Below are 17,600 nucleotides of genomic sequence, written 5' to 3' on the forward strand. Positions count from 1 at the left end.
GAAATCTAACAACGGAACACACTTCACATCAAAAATCATCCAAAGCATCTCAAATGCCTTACAAATCCCCTGAAAACTCCATACGCCCTGAAAACCGCAAGCCAGTGGTGTAGTAAAGCGTACCAATCAAACCCTTAAACAACATCTCTCAAAAGTGTGCCAAAAAGTATCACTGCAATGACCTGATGCTTTGCCCCTCGTCCTACTCCATATTTGCGTTCTCCCAAAGGGTAAATTAGGGCTTAGTCCCTTTAAAATTATGTTTGGAAGGGCATGGCCTGTAAATGGCACCCCGGTTCTGTCAGGGAAATGGAAGTTGGGTAATGTGTTTTTGTCTCAGTATATGTGTTCCCTGTCTGCTGTTCTCTTGCCTCTTCACAGGTATACCAAGAATTCCCAGCCTCTCCCCTTGAACTCTCCCGTCCACTCCTTACAGCCCGGTGACTCCGTGCTTGTTCATACCTAAAAAACAAGCCCCTCCAAAAAAAGTAAAAAGAACCCTATACCGTCCTGCTAATCTCCCATACAGCGGCAAAAATGAAGAAACACAAGAACTGAATCCATCACTCTCGTCTAAAGGCAGTACCCGCCCCCTCGTCAGCAGAACAGTGACCAACCTGCTGACTCCTCATCTAGTAACAATCTCAGGCTAAAGCTACTGTTTAAAAAACACAAATAGCGGGCACCTTAATGCCAAAATGGGCCCACTCAGGTACTGAAGACCCTGGGTTGGAAAGACTCTGGTAATAATTAATTGGGTAACATTGTTATTCTCTATATTGTTATTTCCAAACTGAGCATATTGAAAGCATAACTCCTTTGTTTCGCTTGCATACCATGTTGCTACTTTAACAAACCAAACTGATTACTGGGTATGTGCTCCAACTCCACTGTCCCCCAAAACGGAAATGCCCCTTAACATGCTGCCCCTGACCCTAGCAAAATTAGCCTCCACCAAAAAGCAAAAAAGAATGAACTTGCTGTTCTGGAACAAGACCTCTTTACAGCAAGCCACCTATCAGGACCAGGAGTATTCAGTTGCAGTATTCACTGAGGGAGTATTATGTTTTACCCGAAACCAATCTGATTACTATAGGCGTCCTGTGGGAAAAAGCTCCTGTGTTATTACACAGTGGGCTGATGGGTATTGGATAAAGACCAAAAGGGGAGGCCAGCAGTGTGGGTGTAATGGTTCCTCCCCTTTTTAGGGAAACTGTTACAAATAATCTTACCACAAAAAAAGGGTTTGGAAATATAACTTGCCATCCAGTTAATATCTCCAATGTAGCAAGCCAATGGTGGGTTTGTAGTGGTCCTTATGGCAAGTGTAACTTAAATAGCATAATTAAAAGCACTCCCACTTGTACCCAATCAGAAGAATGGGATGCCCCCTTAGGGGCATATAAACTGTTTGAAAAAGCAGCCAAAACAGCCTTAAATATCCCAAAAATCCCCTTAAAAAACAGTCCTTACTGGGCCCTACAGGGTCACTATTTTGTATGTGGCCAAAAGGCTTACAAGGTGCTGCCAGCCAACTGGACAGGTAGCTGTTATATAGCTCATAGAGTTCCTCATCTGTCAATAACTGCCACACTGCCCAAAGAACAAAAAACCTCAGTTAAGTCACAAAAAAAAACCCCTGCGGCAACGAGCTACGGCATTGGAGGGCAATATAAAAAATTCCCTCACAACTGAAAAGCTTGTAGGGTGCTCTGTACTAAAAATAGCGCCACTGTTTACCGGGCCAGCCATGGCATGCATAGGCCGCTATACTGTAAGGCTGCAAATGGTACTTAAAAAAGTTGCCTTAAAGTTAAAGGACTCGGTTAGTAATTTAGGGTCAGCAGTAAAAACATTAAATAAAGAGGTACAGCAGCTCAAAACCTTTTCCCTCCAAAACAGGCTGGCTTTGGATTATCTCTTGGCATCCCAAGAAGGGGTTTGTGCCCTCGTCGGGCCCCGATGTTGTGTATATGTAAATAATAGCAGTTATAAAATCTATAAAAAGGTGATACAGGCTAAGGCCCATGCCCGAGCCGGAGCACAGGTTGCCTATACTGCCCCCGAAAGCAATTGGTTGCAAACCTTGTTTTTAGGCTGGGGTTTGTCGTTTTGGCTTGGTGGTTTATTTAGCTTGTTATTGAAACTTCTCTTTCCTGTATTGCTTGTATTAATGGTATTATGCTGTGCAGTATCATGAGTCAGGACCCTTTTGCAAAAGTTAATAAGTCATTCTCTTCAAGGCTATCACAAAGTGCTTATGCAAAGTCCTATTGTAAAAAAATAAGTAGCCCAAGTAAGAAAACTCACAGCCAAGGCTGTTAAGTGTTCCCAAAGAAGGGAGTAGTTGTTGGGGACACTGGGGCATGGCCACTAGGTATCTCAAGGGAATAAAAAACCAAAAGTGTCGATAAAGCCCCCTCACACTAGGCCCAAGTGTCCTTCCCCTCCCCCCCCCCCCCGCCTGAAGGCACGCGCAGCAGTTACGCTAAGGATCTGCAACAATATGTTGCAGAGTCAAACTGCCTAAAACTAAACAAGGCCAAACAGGGCAAATATAAAAGAACAATACTAAATAAAACAGCTTTATGTATGGTTTAACAAATGGTACAAAAAACAAGAAAACTAGCTGGTAACTGAATTGGCTGGCTATATAAATACTGAGGGCAGCTTGCTATTAAATAAGTATGCTAAACAAAAATGTATAAAAGCCTGTGTAACTTCCTGCTTTGTGTGCAGGATTTAAGATTCTATTCTCCCTGTACCTTGTTTGCAGCTGCAAATAAACTTTTCTGCTTCTCCACCCCGTTGTAATTATTGGGTGACGCATACCGGGTAACAAACCCCTGCTGTTGTTCGCCTCTGGCACTGGGTGCCAGCAACACAGGGGAGGCTCGTTCATCCAAATTGGATACAATTAACTTAGGCTTGAATAGAGACTGGGAGTGGTTGAGTCATTACACCAAGTAAAACTATTTCCCCATGTTTATTCCCCCTTAGACCTCCCGCCAACGTTCTTGTTAACTGCTGGAAATGGCCCACCTTGATTATCACTACAAAAGGTTTTCTTCTCCCCCCCACTTTCCTGCTGGTAATAACGCATCTTAAGAGATCACTCTCCTTACAGTGTGCATGATAACACCCATTTTTTCATGTTCTGTGTGTATATACATCTCCTCACTGTATTTTCCACTGAATGCATCCGATGAAGTGAGCTGTAGCTCACGACAGCTTATGCTCAAATAAATTGGTTAGTCTCTAAGGTGCCAGGAGTCCTCCTGTTCTTTTTTCGTTCATCCCTGCGAGCCTCTTAGCCTCCCACTGTGCCCTGTAGCCAGAACAGCGCAGACGGAGCACCCCTAGGCCGCTCCTCCGCGCTGCAGACTACAGAGCCCAGCATGCAGCGCGACTTCCCTTGCGGGCCCACGCTGAGGCTCACCCTAGCAAGTTAGTACGAGGGGGAAGCGCGCGGGGGGCAAATGGGAGCAATGCATTTTGGGAGTGGTAGTTCCTTAGGTGCTGGGAAGGTCAATATGGAGCTTTGCCTGCCGGGAAGAGTAGTTCTTGTGTGCCGCGTTGCATGCCGGGATTCAGGCGGGTTCCTGAGTGTGTGGAGCACCTATTGAGTTCTGGGCGGTAAGTACGCGCTCGCTGTTGATTGTGAGGTCAGCACGTGGTGCCGGAAGTGTGGGCCGGAGGGGCGTGGCTGTCACTTTCCTTTCCTAGAGCGGGAAGAGTCAATGTGCGTGAGTCTTTCCCTCGCTGGCTCCGGGAAGCGAGTTCCGCGTTACTGTCCCTTTAAATCTGGACGGGCGCGGGTGTAGAGTGCCCTGCGCGTGCGTATCGGGGCCGTGACCTCGCGCCCAGTCGGCGCCGCTCGTGACTGTTTGGATTTTTTTTTTTTAAGGGGCGGGGGGGGCGGGAGACTAACAGCTCCGCGTTCGAGCCCCTTATTGAGTCAGTGGCGCGAGTGTTGCCATAGCGACCTTCTCCTTGGCGGCCTGGGGCCGGGACAAGCCGCCGCCGGAGCCATGGAGCAGACGGAAGGAGCAGGGGCCGCCGAGGGCCCTGGGGCGGCGGTGACCGAGATCCGGGTGCCGGGCCCGCGAGCGCTGCGGTTGCTGGAGTGGAAGGTGTCCGCGGGAGCAGCGGTGAAGATCGGGTCGCTGCTGGCGTTGTGCGCGCCCCTCCCGCCGCCCGGCCGCGCCGCCACCCCCCCGGCCCAGGGCCCCGGCGCCCGGCCCCCGCGAGCGGCCGCCGAGCGCCGAGTGAAGGCGGAGCGGCCCGGCGTGGTGCGCGAGCTCTGCGCGCGGCCCGGACAGGTCATCGCGCCCGGGTAAGGGGGCGACGGGAAGCGCGGCCGGCTTGACTGCGCCGCGGGCCGAGGGAGGCGGGCGGGAGGCGGGGATGCGGCCGCCGCGGGCTCGCAGAGCCGGTGCCGGCCGCAGCATCGCTCAGGCCCGACTGAGCCTGCCGTGACCGCCCCCGCCGGGCCGCAGCCCCGGGGCTCGGGCAGCGCTTCGGCGAAAGGGGGCCTTGGAGGCGGCGGGCTGGGCTGGGCGACTCGCGGGGTCTCTCGAAACCATGCGCGTCTCCGCCGGCCCCCCACCCCCAGTCTCCTGTGTGTGGAAACTTCGTGGCTGCCGCTGGCGGAGCGTCCCCGTGGCGGTGCGGCCCCTCAGCTCCCCCGAGCGACTAGCTCGAGGCGCAGATGCGCTGTCGTAGGGGTGGGAGTTGTTCAGCTGAAATTACGGTTTCGGACCAGTTCAGCTTCAGAGAACTTGGTTTTCTGTTTCCTCTGCTGAGTGTCCGCTGTGTGCTTTGTGCTCCCTTTCCTGCGGATAAAACAATACAACGATCACCAGTTACACCGGGCTTCTTCCATCTGCTGCTGGTCATATCCCCTCGCTTACGGGACTGGGGCTCCCAACCCCGAATTCTAAAACGCCCCCACCGAACTGACATAAGTTATTAATCTGTAGTTCACACCAGTGTAAAAGTTTAAGTAACTTTGAAACACCAGAAAATTTTAATTTAAACTGACAGCATACATCTTACTTGGAAAAAGTTCTATAACCAGGAAGACTGAGTTTAGCGTGTCTGCTGCTATACCACTGAAATGTGGACACTTACAGCAATAGAAGGGATTTTTTGGTCACTGTAGTAAGTGCAACTTAGGAGAGATGTTAGCTTGGTCTAGGCAAAAATTCTTCCCAGCAGAAAACTTTCACAGTCCTGAGTGATGTAGCTAGGTAATCCTAAATTTTAGGAGTGCACTAGGCTAGCCCTTGATACTGCTGACATCTATGTTAAAGAGAAGGCAAGGTGAGTTATAGAAATAGCTTTCATAATGATGTTTTCTCTCTCTTTGCCTCAAATTCCTCATCTGTAATATGGGACAACAATATTTCTATGCCTCACAGGGTTATTGTGTGGCTAAACTATTTCATATTTGTGACCTGTTCAGATCCTATGACGATGAGTGTGACAGAAAAAGCCTATAAAGAATTATACTGATGGTATGTCTAGCAGAGAAAGGGATAACATAGTCCAGTGGCTGGAGATTGAAGACAGACAAATACACCCTCTGCATATGCTCTAGAACACCACTGAAACATTGTACGTGGATTATCATTTAGTGTTAATACAGTAGTGCTTTCAACACAGATCTGTGCAAATAGATGCATGCAGTTTTTAATGTATTTTTGAAGCAGTAGTTTCCTGTTTGTTTTTGTACGTTGCAGGAGTGAAGATCAAATAGTGAAGGAATCTAACATTTTTCTGTTAAAGTTGTAAGTTTAATCTGGAGATCAGTTTGCAGTAATAGAAGAACTCTTGTTTAAAAACTACAACATAGTTGCTATAAACACTAAAATATTTGTATACCAACTCTAGGTATTAAAACATTTTAGTGACCCAGCTCTCAACATTGAGAGATATTAAATGACAAATATTTCCCATTGTTTAACAGTGTTCATACAAACTATTGATTTGACTTCTGACTTGTTAAAAATGTTAAATAGTTAGTCTTTGCATTCCCAGCTATGAATAGCATGTTTCAGCTCTCTGGGTGAAATTGGGCTAATGGCTTGCTACCCTACTCTTCAAACAGGTCTTTCTCAACAGGAAACCATTGAAACCTTCTACTTCCTTTGTTTTACGATGGCAAGTTATTTTCTTTTATTGCAGATCTTTTGATATTTAGGTGGATGCAACCAGGCCTAAATTTTCTTTATGGAAAATAAATGGCATATACAGAATATCTATGTAACTTTGGGTCTTTTCTAAGATCCAAGAAACTAGTATCAAAGCATATATAAACAAAATTATTTTTATCAGTCAGTAATAGAAATAATAATATAGAAGACCATTGAGTTCTTCTTCCCATGGAGAGCACTTTCTTTTAGTCATTTTTATTCTTGTGGTAGAACTGAGTGTGTGTGGGGGGAATAGAACTACAGGTTTCTACAAGTGCTGCCTCAGTATGAGGCAAAGTATATTTTAAAAACATTATATGTTTTGTCGATACTAATCTGGAACAAGGGTATGCCAGAAGGTTCTGCTAAAGTTATCCAAGGGCTTTGTGGTGGGAAGGATACAGAGCGTATGAGGACTAAAACTCTGAAACAATAAATTTGGTATTTAGATGGTGTGGGCGAGATACTAGATTGTGTGGGAGAGATACGGTGTGGGCCCCTTACTGAATGCGGGAGGCAACCTAGTGACAGAGGATGTGGAAAAAGCTAATGTACTCAATGCTTTTTTTGCCTCTGCTTCACAAACAAGGTCAGCTCCCAGACTGCTGCGCTGGGCATCACAGCATGGGGAGTAGATGGCCAGCCCTCTGTGGAGAAGGAGGTGGTTAGGGACTATTTAGAAAAGCTGGACGTGCACAATCCATGGGGCCGGACGAGTTGCATCAGAGAGTGTTAAAGGAATTGGCGGCTGTGATTGCAGAGCCATTGGCCATTATCTGTGAAAACTCGTGGCGAACGGGGGAAGTCCCAGATCACTGGAAAAAGGCTAACGTAGTGCCAATCTTTAAAAAAGGGAAGAAGGAGGATCCAGGGAACTACAGGCCAGTCAGCCTCACCTCAGTCCCTGGAAAAATCATGGAGCAGGTCCTCAAGGAATCAATCCTGAAGCACTTACATGAGAGGAAAGTGATCAGGAACAGTCAGCATGGATTCACCAAGGGAAGATCATGCCTGACTAATCTAATCGCCTTCTATGATGAGATTACTGGTTCTGTGGATGAAAGGAAAGCAGTGGATGTATTGTTTCTTGACTTTAGCAAAGCTTTTGACACGGTCTCCCACAGTATTCTTGTCAGCAAGTTAAAGAAATGTGGGCTGGATGAATGCACTATAAGATGGGTAGAAAGTTGGCTAGATTGTCGGGCTCAACGGGTAGTGATCAATGGCTCCATGTCTAGTTGGCAGCTGGTGTCAAGTGGAGTGCCCCAGGGGTCGGTCCTGGGGCCGGTTTTGTTCAATATCTTCATAAATGATCTGGAGGATGGTGTGGATTGCACTCTCAGCAAATTTGCAGATGATACTAAACTAGGAAGAGTGGTAGATACGCTGGAGGGCAGGGATAGGATACAGAGGGATCTAGACAAATTGGAGGATTGGGCCAAAAGAAATCTGTTGAGGTTCAATAAGGATAAGTGCAGGGTCCTGCACTTAGGACGGAAGAACCCAATGCACAGCTACAGACTAGGGACCGAATGGCGAGGCGGCAGTTCTGCGGAAAAGGACCTAGGGGTGACAGTGGACGAGAAGCTGGATATGAGTCAGCAGTGTGCCCTTCTTGCTAAGAAGGCCAATGGCATTTTGGGATGTATAAGTAGGGGATCAGCGAGCAGATCGAGGGACGTGATCGTCCCCCTCTATTCGACATTGGTGAGGCCTCACCTGGAGTACTGTGTCCAGTTTTGGGCCTCACACCACAAGAAGGATGTGGATAAATTGGAGAGAGTCCAGCGAAGGGCAACAAAAATGATTAGGGGTCTGGAACACATGAGTTATAAGGAGAGGCTGAGGGAACTGGGATTGTTTAGTCTGCAGAAGAGAAGAATGAGGGGGGATTTGATAGCTGCTTTCAACTACCTGAGAGGTGGTTCCAAAGAGGATGGTTCTAGACTATTCTCAGTGGTAGAAGAGGACAGGACAAGGAGTAATGGTCTCAAGTTGCAGTGGGGAAGGTTTAGGTTGGATATTAGGAAAAACTTTTTCACTAGGAGGGTGGTGAAACACTGGAATGAGTTACCTAGGGAGGTGGTAGAATCTCCTTCCTTAGAAGTTTTATGGTCAGGCTTGACAAAGCCCTGGCTGGGGTGATTTAATTGGGGATTGGCCCTGCTTTGAGCAGGGGGTTGGACTAGATGGCCTCCTGAGGTCCCTTCCAACCCTGATATTCTATGATTCTATGATACAGTTATGTACCTTAACCAAAAACAAGGACATCTTTACCATGCTGTGTCAGTGCAAGGCTTATATTTGTCTTTCTCATTTCTAAATCATAGTTAAATTAACATACGTAATCTTATGTGACTTGAGACAACATAATTTTCAGACTGCTTGCACATATTAAAAACTAGTGGAGTGTGGATTTATGTTAGACTTAGTTTCCAGTAAGTATAAACATTTTGATGTTGGTGCATGCACAAAAGTTGTGCACAAATTGTGTTGGATTCAATTAATGCTTATCCTCTTGATTGGAATTAGCAGATGTTTGCATTAGACCCTTCAGAAAAGAAATACGCTGGTTGACTTCTAATCTCATAATATTCTACTGTAGCTGCCATATAAGCTGCGCTTGGTGTTGTAATATTGGTTTGGGGCCAGTTGTCGTCATCTTGAGTTTTGAATATTGAGTTAGTACATTTATTTGTAGGTCACTGTTAACTTAGTATTTTAGGAATAACTATAAGAGAAAATTGACATCCTGTAACAGAGATGGAGGATGGTCCAGTGATTATGGCTCTATTCTGGGACTTGGGAGAAACAGATTCAGTTTCCTATTCTATTCCAGACTGTAAAATGTGATGATAGCACTTCCCTATCTCACAGGAGTTTTGTAAGGATAAATATATTAAAGATACTACAGTTAAAGGGGGGGCATATTAGTACCTATATAGAAAAATTACATGTGTATACACTGATCTCTTGGGATGTTGGAAGGGATTTGTTGGCCTTTCAGTTTGGTGCAGTTGGGTCAGATGTTGCTTCCAGCTTCTTTTGTTAAAAACCCAAGATGTACAGAAATGTTTCTAAACTTTGTTTCTGAAAGTACTGGTGAAAACAGTTTATAAAATTTGTATTCAAAACCACTGTATGGAAATGTTGTTGTTTACAACTCAAACACATACCATTGAGCTAGTTCATGATAGCTTAAAAGTTAAATTGACTATTCTCTCTACCTGGGTGGTAACAGAAATACAAACAGTACGCAGTATAAACCGATTTATATTTTTTTAGAATTATTTCCATTTTAATAATTCCCTTTAGGCATGGTTAATAACAAAACAAGTAACGACATCTTTATTGTGACTGTCCCTTTAAGGAAGGTACATTAGAGGTCTTAAGAGGTTGGCAATTTCCCTGTTTAACATTGAGCTATGATTAAAATGTCACATGGAGGTGAGGGTGCACCTGTAAATAAAAATAATCTACCAGAGAGATCAAGGAGCTGAGGACTGTAAATGGCAGGGGTGGCAGCAGCAGTTGTGTTAACATCAAAGAATTCTCACCAACTACCATGGCAGCAACAATGAAGAACATGCCAAAGAATTGCTGGCCTGTGCTCTGTGTATTTTTAGGGTGTATATTTGTTTCTTTCTTTTTTTAAGTGGCAATGAACTTTTTAATACCAGCTGTTTCCACTGAGGTTAGTGTTAAAGGGTATGTCGGGCATTGTACTGGAATAGTGTTTTATGTAAGATTACATAAACAAAAAAAACCAAAGCAATCTTTATAATGTGAAGCTGTTATTCCATCTCTGGGTCCTGATACCTACACAGACCATTTGAGTTCGCTTTCATTATTCATGTTGGCAAAACCTCTTAATGGAATTACTACCTCAGAATTCCAAGATGCTTGCCTGCTTTATCTTAATATCTGGCTCTGTTTATTATGTGATACATTTTATGGTATATCTTAGTCGGAGCATTCTCTGTTGCTGAAATGTTTTTAGGATTCCAGTGAAAAAGACATTTAAGAGGCAACTGATTTTTGATCAAAGCGGAAAAAATATCAGTTGCTAAAAATCTTACAGTGTAAGGTGTTGCTGTTTGGATTTTTATTTAATCTATAATTTGACTTTAAGAAAACTGAAGGGAGAGCAGGAATTGGGGTGGGGGAAATGACCTGACTCCCGTTAACCTCAGGACTTAGTCTGCTAGCTACAGAAAAAAAATCTTTGCTCTCGCTCCCTCAGAGATACATATTCTACATTTTAAAGGAATCCTATGTCTGTGTACTGTTGTGTACTATAGCTTATTTTAACGTGATTAGATTTTAATAATATTTTAATAAATCTTGTAGGTAGCTACAGCTAGTCATATAAAAATATTTTCCTACTATATTGTTTGGTACAGTTCACTTGCATGTGTCAAATATTTGGCCCGCTATAGCAGTGATAGATACGTTTGGTTTATTCATATGCTTTTTTGCAGTATTCAGTCAGTGAAGAAGGCACGACGTACTACATCTCTCCAACTTTCTTTCCTCCTTTGACTTCACTCTACTTTTTTTCTTTCCAATAATAGTTCACAATGTATATTTTCCTGTTTGTTCCCCCACAATGTCTCCTATCTTCCTTCTCTCTTCCCTTATTGTGCACTCTCCATTTTTCTACAGGGTTTCCCCTATCTTTTCCCCTGTATTTTCTCTCCTCTCCCCCAATTTATATATACACATTTCACATCTCTCTCCATGTATCTCATCAATTTAGTCTTCTCCACCATTGCATAAGGCTTGGACACTCTTTTGTCAGGCATTTGTTAGAGGGCTAAACCTAGCAGCCATAAATAGATATGAAAGATGGTGGAGACTGTCTAAGAGGTAATGCCTAGGGTGAGAAACCAACCCCACACTTGTGACTGAAATTGGAGCAGTTGCTGGGATTCTTAGCAGGATGCTGTAAGTGGAGAGTCTTCCATGTTCTACTACTTCCCCCATCCTTTTGTTGTGGTGTTTTGTTTTGTTTTACCCTCCATAGTGAATAGATCCATTCTGTACCTTTTCTGCTGCTTATAACTTTGCAAAGGAGTCCCAGAGTGAAATTGGCAGCAGCGTAACTGGCAAGAATCAAGTCAATGAGATTCTGGATAGTACCAGTGAAGCCTAGTCAGTTTTCACTCTGGTGCAACTTGGCAAAGCAATGTGCAGGGGTATTGGAGAGTTGTCTGTCTGCAGATGTAGGAGAATAGCACTGCTTACTTTCATATTTATAAAGTTATTTTTGCGTCCATAAAGGCTATAAATGCAAATTTAAATTCTGCTGAAACTGCTGGGACCTATCCATGAAAGCGTCTTACTTGCCCTGGATGAGTGGGTTGTCTTGAGGGCCAGTGTGACTTTTTTTCTTTTTGGTGGTGTTCAGGAATATACACTTTGATGTAAAAATATGACCATGGTTCATGACATATTGCACAAGTTTATGGAGAGTGTCCTTAAATTTTTAATGTTTCCATCTCTTCTTTGCTTTCCCGATGGGAAGCTATGATGATCCTTCCCTTTTAGGGGTGGTTATTGTCTGCAGTGTTGTTTTTGTTTTCATGATAGTCTACTGAGACTGACTTGGTATAAAAGTGAAGCTGGCAGTGAATCTGTGCACAAAGCTTGAAAATCACGTAATTGCTGGAGCGTTACACATCAATTGGGAAGACTGGAAATTGTCAACAAAAACAAAAGTTAAATGGACTGAAATTAAAGTTAGAAGTAGGATCCTGCTTTTCCAAAAGGAGGAAAAAAGTCTCAACATTAGCATACTGGAATCTGCAATATTATCCTCAAATTCTGTGAACACCGCGGTTTTCTTCCCCATCTCTATGAAAAATGTGACTATGCTGGAAGTAAACATCTGTAGGTGTCTTTTTAAAAACTAATTCCTTGTTGGAATTCTACAACCCATAACGTCTGCACTCTTCACTGAGAGAAGATTTGAGCACGAGAGTTTGAGCTTTGAGTAGATGCTGGCTTATTATGCCACAGGTTTCAAGCCAAAGAGAATTTATCAGAGCCAAATTATGTACTGGGAAAAGCACAGGGTTAAAAGGGCTGCCATATTTCTTTTTCAGCTAGTTAATTTCTTTTTGTATTCTATCCTAAAATGTTCAGGATATACATTGAGGGGCCCACTGTCATGAGCAGGTTTTGGGGCTTAGTTATATTTTGTCTTAAGTTCTTAATAGGTACAGTGCTTTCTGCTCTCTGATTTAGCTCCTCAGAGACTGTTGATGAAATCCAAAAGTCTCTTGTATTTCATCTCAAATCATTATATTTTAAAACTGTTTTGAAGCTTGAGAGTTGGATTTGAATAATGAAGTGGTTTGGTTGCATCACAGTTGAGTCTGCCTGCTGTGAATGCAGGCTTCCTGTGTTGTAGACAAGGTTTGGTCTCAGAAGTGAGCTAAGGTCTCTCCATTTCAAGTTTTAATTTTTACATTTGTGCTTTTTGACCTGTTGCCTAAGAAGCTAAATGATGCTGTGTGTATTTCATTTTAACTTACAATACGCACACAACGTGCCTATCAGAGACCTTAGGCGCTTGTGTCATAAAGGAAAATAGTCACATAAAAAGATTGGACCAGTAGATATTCCTAACCCCCAAACAAGAAAGTAATTAACCAAAGATTAAATCCAAACTTAATCAGTACCCCTTTCTCTCACGATTAGTGGGATGCAGTGTGCAAGTAGCAAGTTGTATATAAGTGTAATTTGAGGAGAGCTATTTGCCCAAATCTTTGGTTAATATACTGTATTCATAGTCTCTGTCCTGGATCTAAACTGACACCATTGCATATTTGGGTGTTTTTTAAAAAGGTTAATTCAATTAATTCAGTCAGTAATAATGAACTGTTCTCTTCTTAAACCTTTGAGCCCCAAAGTACATATCTCTTATTGAATGGGCCATTTAAAGCAATTTTGAATCATGATTGAAATGTATACTTCAAACTCGATCGGTTTTTGGATATTGGTGAATTGCTATTAATTTAAATGTTTAATAAATCAGCATTTGTTAAAGAATTCAAGGTGTTTTGTTTTGTTGTTTTTCAGAGGCATTTTGGTGAGACTGGAAGGATGTAGCCATCCTGTTGTTATGAAAGGTTTGTGCGCAGAATGTGGCCAAGACTTGACTCAGTAAGTATTATTTAGGCTTTTTTCTATTTACACTGGCAGAAAATTAAGATTTATTTTTTTTAATGTTGTTGATCTTAGATTCTCTTCTCTCCATGTCCCTTCTAAAGCGGTGGACCTTAGCTGCTACTAGCAGCTGTGAATTAAGGGTATAAGAATAACTTGGAATCTGAAAGTATTGTATCAGCTTTTGATGGAGAAATCTATGTAATTGCGCTCAAAATATTTCATAAGAGACAAGTTGACAGGGACAGGAAGAGAAACTGGTACACATAAGCCTTCCTAGATATCACTGTACTGATAGAGTAGAGATCAGCAAGTTCATGCCAATATTTCAGAAAGCTGAGTTCACTACAGTATTTAAAGCACTATATAAACATGATTTCATCCTGAATTGATATTTGTACTACTTGAGGTGTACATCTGTCAGCATAGAGCAACTTGTTAAATTAATAACTTTTTTCTTCCCTTTAGGTTCACATGTAACTAGTCACAAAACCCAAATAAGTACAGTAAATAGTGTATATTTAGTTCAGCTGTAACTTAGAAGAGATTATATGACTGCAAAGGTTGTTAATTAATTTAGGGATTATTTAGATAGTCTAGTTAATGCCTGACAAGCTGAGGTGTAAATCTATGCAGCACACTAGAATACTGCAAATTAACTGGTTGTGTGGCACCTGCTACCCTGCACTGCAGAGTCCCAATTGCTCTTTGGATCTGTCAAAGTGCATGGCATGGAAGCAATTCTGTTCTTGCTGAGTTTCATGACTAAGGCTAAGATTTTGGCACAGGGAATTTTAATAAAAGTCACAGACAGAATGTGGGCAATAAACAATAAAATCACGGCAATGTACACAGGGTTGGCACTGGGATTAGCAAGCAGGGCAATTGCCTGGAGCTCCATGCCCCAGGGGGCGCCATGAGGCTAAGTTACAGGTGGCGGGGCTTGGGCTTCAGCCCCAGATGGTGGGAACTGAATTAGTGGAATTTTGAAGAAGTCGCAGAGGTCTCACAAAATCACTGAATCTGTGATCTCTGTGACTGACTTGTCGCCTTACTCATGACTAATGCAGTCGATAAAGTGCCTTTTTATAGAAGGGTATTAATGCAGTGTGTTAATTATCAAAAGATATCGCTTGATTTGAAAGGAACTGCTTTGAGATCTACTGTACACAAAAGAATCCTTAATCTAATAACCCACAATAATGAGGGTATAAATTCAATTAAAACTATGAGCCAGTATAAATGGCTAGAATACTGAAGTTTGAATTTCTGTTCTGTGTAACAAATTTGACACTGCAGAGATCTAGTTAGTGTTCTCTATTTCAAAAAGATGTGAATAAAGGGGAACTTGTTCTTTGTCTCGTGCAGAAATTAATTTGCTTCCTTGATAGTTCACACTAACAGCTGGTTATCTTCTGGTTGTTGACCGCATATACTTACAATAAGTGGTCCTATGTGAGAAACGATGCAATCCTGAGCGAAGTTGTGGAGACATTAAATCTGATAACTTGGTTCAGTCGTTGCTCAGAAGTCTCTCTTCATGATCCCACACACTGAAATGTTTAGTCCAGGTAGTAGTAGTATAATTTTAATGAATTAAAGCAGGTAAATATAATCTTGTAAGACAAATAACTAATTTGGTAAAAGAAATTAGGCATCTAATAAAATAGGAAAATAACACATACGGCTGTATTGTAATGCAAGTATTAAATCTACCTGTTTCTGGTTCTTAGAATGAGAGTGCCATCCTAATTATAGCATCACTGCTACTATAATTTTCCTTAGCTCCCTATATAATAATTTTAATATTTTCCAGATTAACCTAGTCTGATTATATAGTGAATGTCACTGTCCTAAATATAAAGGGAAGGGTAACCACCTTTCTGTATACAGAACTATAAAATCCCTCCTGGCCAGAGGCAAAACCCTTTCACCTATAAAGGTTAAGAAGCTAGGATAACCTTGCTGGCACCTGACCAAAATGACCAATGAGGAGACAAGTTACTTTCAAAGCTGAGGGGAACAAAGGGTCTGTCTGTCTATGTGATGCTTTTGCTGGGACCAGAGCAGGAATGCCAGTCATAACTCCTGTAAAGAGTTAGTAAGCAATCTAATTAGATATGCATTAGATTCTGTTTTGTTTAAATGGCTGATAAAATAAGTTGTGCTGAATGGAATGTATATTCCTGTTTTTGTGTCTTTTTGTAACTTAAGGTTTTCCCTAGAGGGATTCTCTGTTTTGAATCTGATTACCCTGTAAGGTATTTCCCTTCCTGATTTTACAGAGGTTTTCTTTTACTTTCATTAAAATTCTCTTTTAAGAACCTGATTGCTTTTTCATTATTCTTAAGATCCAAGGGTTTGGGTCTGTGTTCACCTATGCAAATTGGTGAGGATTTTTATCAAGCGTTCCCCAGGAAAGGGGGTGTAGGGCTTTGGGGGGATATTTTGGAGGGAAGACGTCTCCAAGTGGGCTCTTTCCCTGTGCTTTGTTTAACACGCTTGGTGGTGGGAGCATAAGGTCCAAGGACAAAAGGTAAAAGTTTGTACCTTGAGGAAGTTTTAACCTAAGCTGATAAGAATAAGCTTAGGGGGTCTTTCATGCAGGTCCCTACATCTGTACCCTAGAGTTCAGAGTGGGGAAGGTACCTTGACAGTCACCTGTATTCCCAATAAAGTATTGGACCGCTTTGAAAATACATTATCAGTTTATTTTGTTCAAAATGCTTTCTGGGTTTGGTTGAACTTGGGAGAGATAAATGACAATACAGCAGGGAAAACTTTCTATTACGCTTGTCGGAATTACACTAGACGCAACTTTAAAGACTCACCACTCTTTCTGATTTGAAAAATGGGTTCACAGCCAGCATGTAGCGGTACCTTGTTAAGTGTCTCAATCAATGATACACGTCTCTTTGTTAAATTCATGTTTTTGTGCAATAAATAACCTAAAATGAGTTTTAATGTATTTTTAGAAAAGAGACTAGATATCTGTTTGAATAAACTATTGGAGGCACACTGGAATATGAACCAAAGAAATGAGGAAGGAGAGACAGGGTGAAATGCATTTTATAGATTGGGTGAAGGGTCTAGATAATGAACTTGCGTTTGATTTTGGGAAATGATAGTATTTTCAAATACTACTTGACTCAATGAAATGGGTCAAGCAGGTTTTTTTTTTTTTCAGACTATTGTTTCCATTATGTAACATTTGCATAATTCTTTCATAATGTACCCACTAGTAGAATATTGGGTGGTGCTGCATGTCATGATGCAATGGGATTACATGAGCTGTATGGAGAAGCTTGCACAGACGCTGTAGACCAGGGGTCTCAAATATGCTGGCAGCCTGCAGAGTTATTTGCTGTGGCTCGCCAAGCTCCCCATGCCTCCCCCTGCCCCCCCCCAAGTTATTTCCTCTGGCCACCAAACTCTCCTTACCCGCCGCCCCGCTCCCCCCTTCCCAAGCACACTGCGTCCCTGTTCCTCTGCCTACCTCCAGGCGCTTCCTGCCACCAAACAGCTGTTTGGCAGCACTTAGAGCATTCCAGGAGGGAGGGAGAGAAGCAGGGAGCTGTGCACTCAGGGGAGGAGGCGGAGAAGAGGCAGGGCCGGGGTAGGGATTTGGGGAAGGGGTTGGAATAGGGGCAGAGGAAAGAGAGGCAGAGTTGGGGTGGGGACTTTGGGGAAGGGGTTGGAATGGGGGCGGGAAAGAGGTGGGGCAGGGTGGGGCCTCACGAAAGGGGTGAAGTGGGGGCGGGGGCGTCAGTGATGTGGCCCGCGGGCCAATGTATTAATCCTCATGTGGCCCTCGTGGTCATTTGAGTTTGAGATCCCTGCTGTAAACCTTAAGCTTGGCTGTGTCTTCTGTAGTTCTAAAGACCCCTTGCTTTACATCAGTTTAGTGTGTAAAAAATGAGGGGGAAAGTAGTCGTTTTCTCTTGTTTTGTGGATCATCCCTTAAATTGGGTTCTAGTCTTAAAAGGTCTGCTTCCTGTGTATGTACAGGTTTGTTTTTGTGAAACACATTTCCTCCCCACCCTTTTTCTTTCCTTTTGTCTTCTTAACAGAAGACTAGATGCTCATAGAAGAGTGAACTTAATTCTGGCTCCAGTTGCAGTACCAGATTCTGGCCTTAGTGACACCTGTGAAACATGATTGAAAACACAGATAAATTTGTTAGTCTCTAAGGTGCCGCAAGTACTCCTTTTCTTTTTGCGGATACAGACT

General features: G+C 42.9%; 1 protein-coding gene across 1 annotated transcript in view; it reads left to right on the top strand.

Moving 5' to 3' along the window:
• The first annotated feature begins 3,890 nt into the window (after positions 1-3,890).
• The window catches only part of CTDP1 (CTD phosphatase subunit 1), a 172,821-nt gene continuing 159,111 nt past the window's right edge, over positions 3,891-17,600 (top strand). Inside the window, exons 1-2 of the mRNA XM_073331810.1 lie at positions 3,891-4,336; positions 13,284-13,367. Coding sequence (XP_073187911.1) covers positions 4,032-4,336; positions 13,284-13,367 — 389 coding nt within the window. The 5' untranslated portion in view covers positions 3,891-4,031. The remainder of the gene's footprint in view (positions 4,337-13,283; positions 13,368-17,600) is intronic.

Source organism: Lepidochelys kempii, chromosome 2 (genome assembly GCF_965140265.1).
Source record: "Lepidochelys kempii isolate rLepKem1 chromosome 2, rLepKem1.hap2, whole genome shotgun sequence".
Classification (NCBI taxonomy): Eukaryota; Metazoa; Chordata; order Testudines; family Cheloniidae; genus Lepidochelys; species Lepidochelys kempii.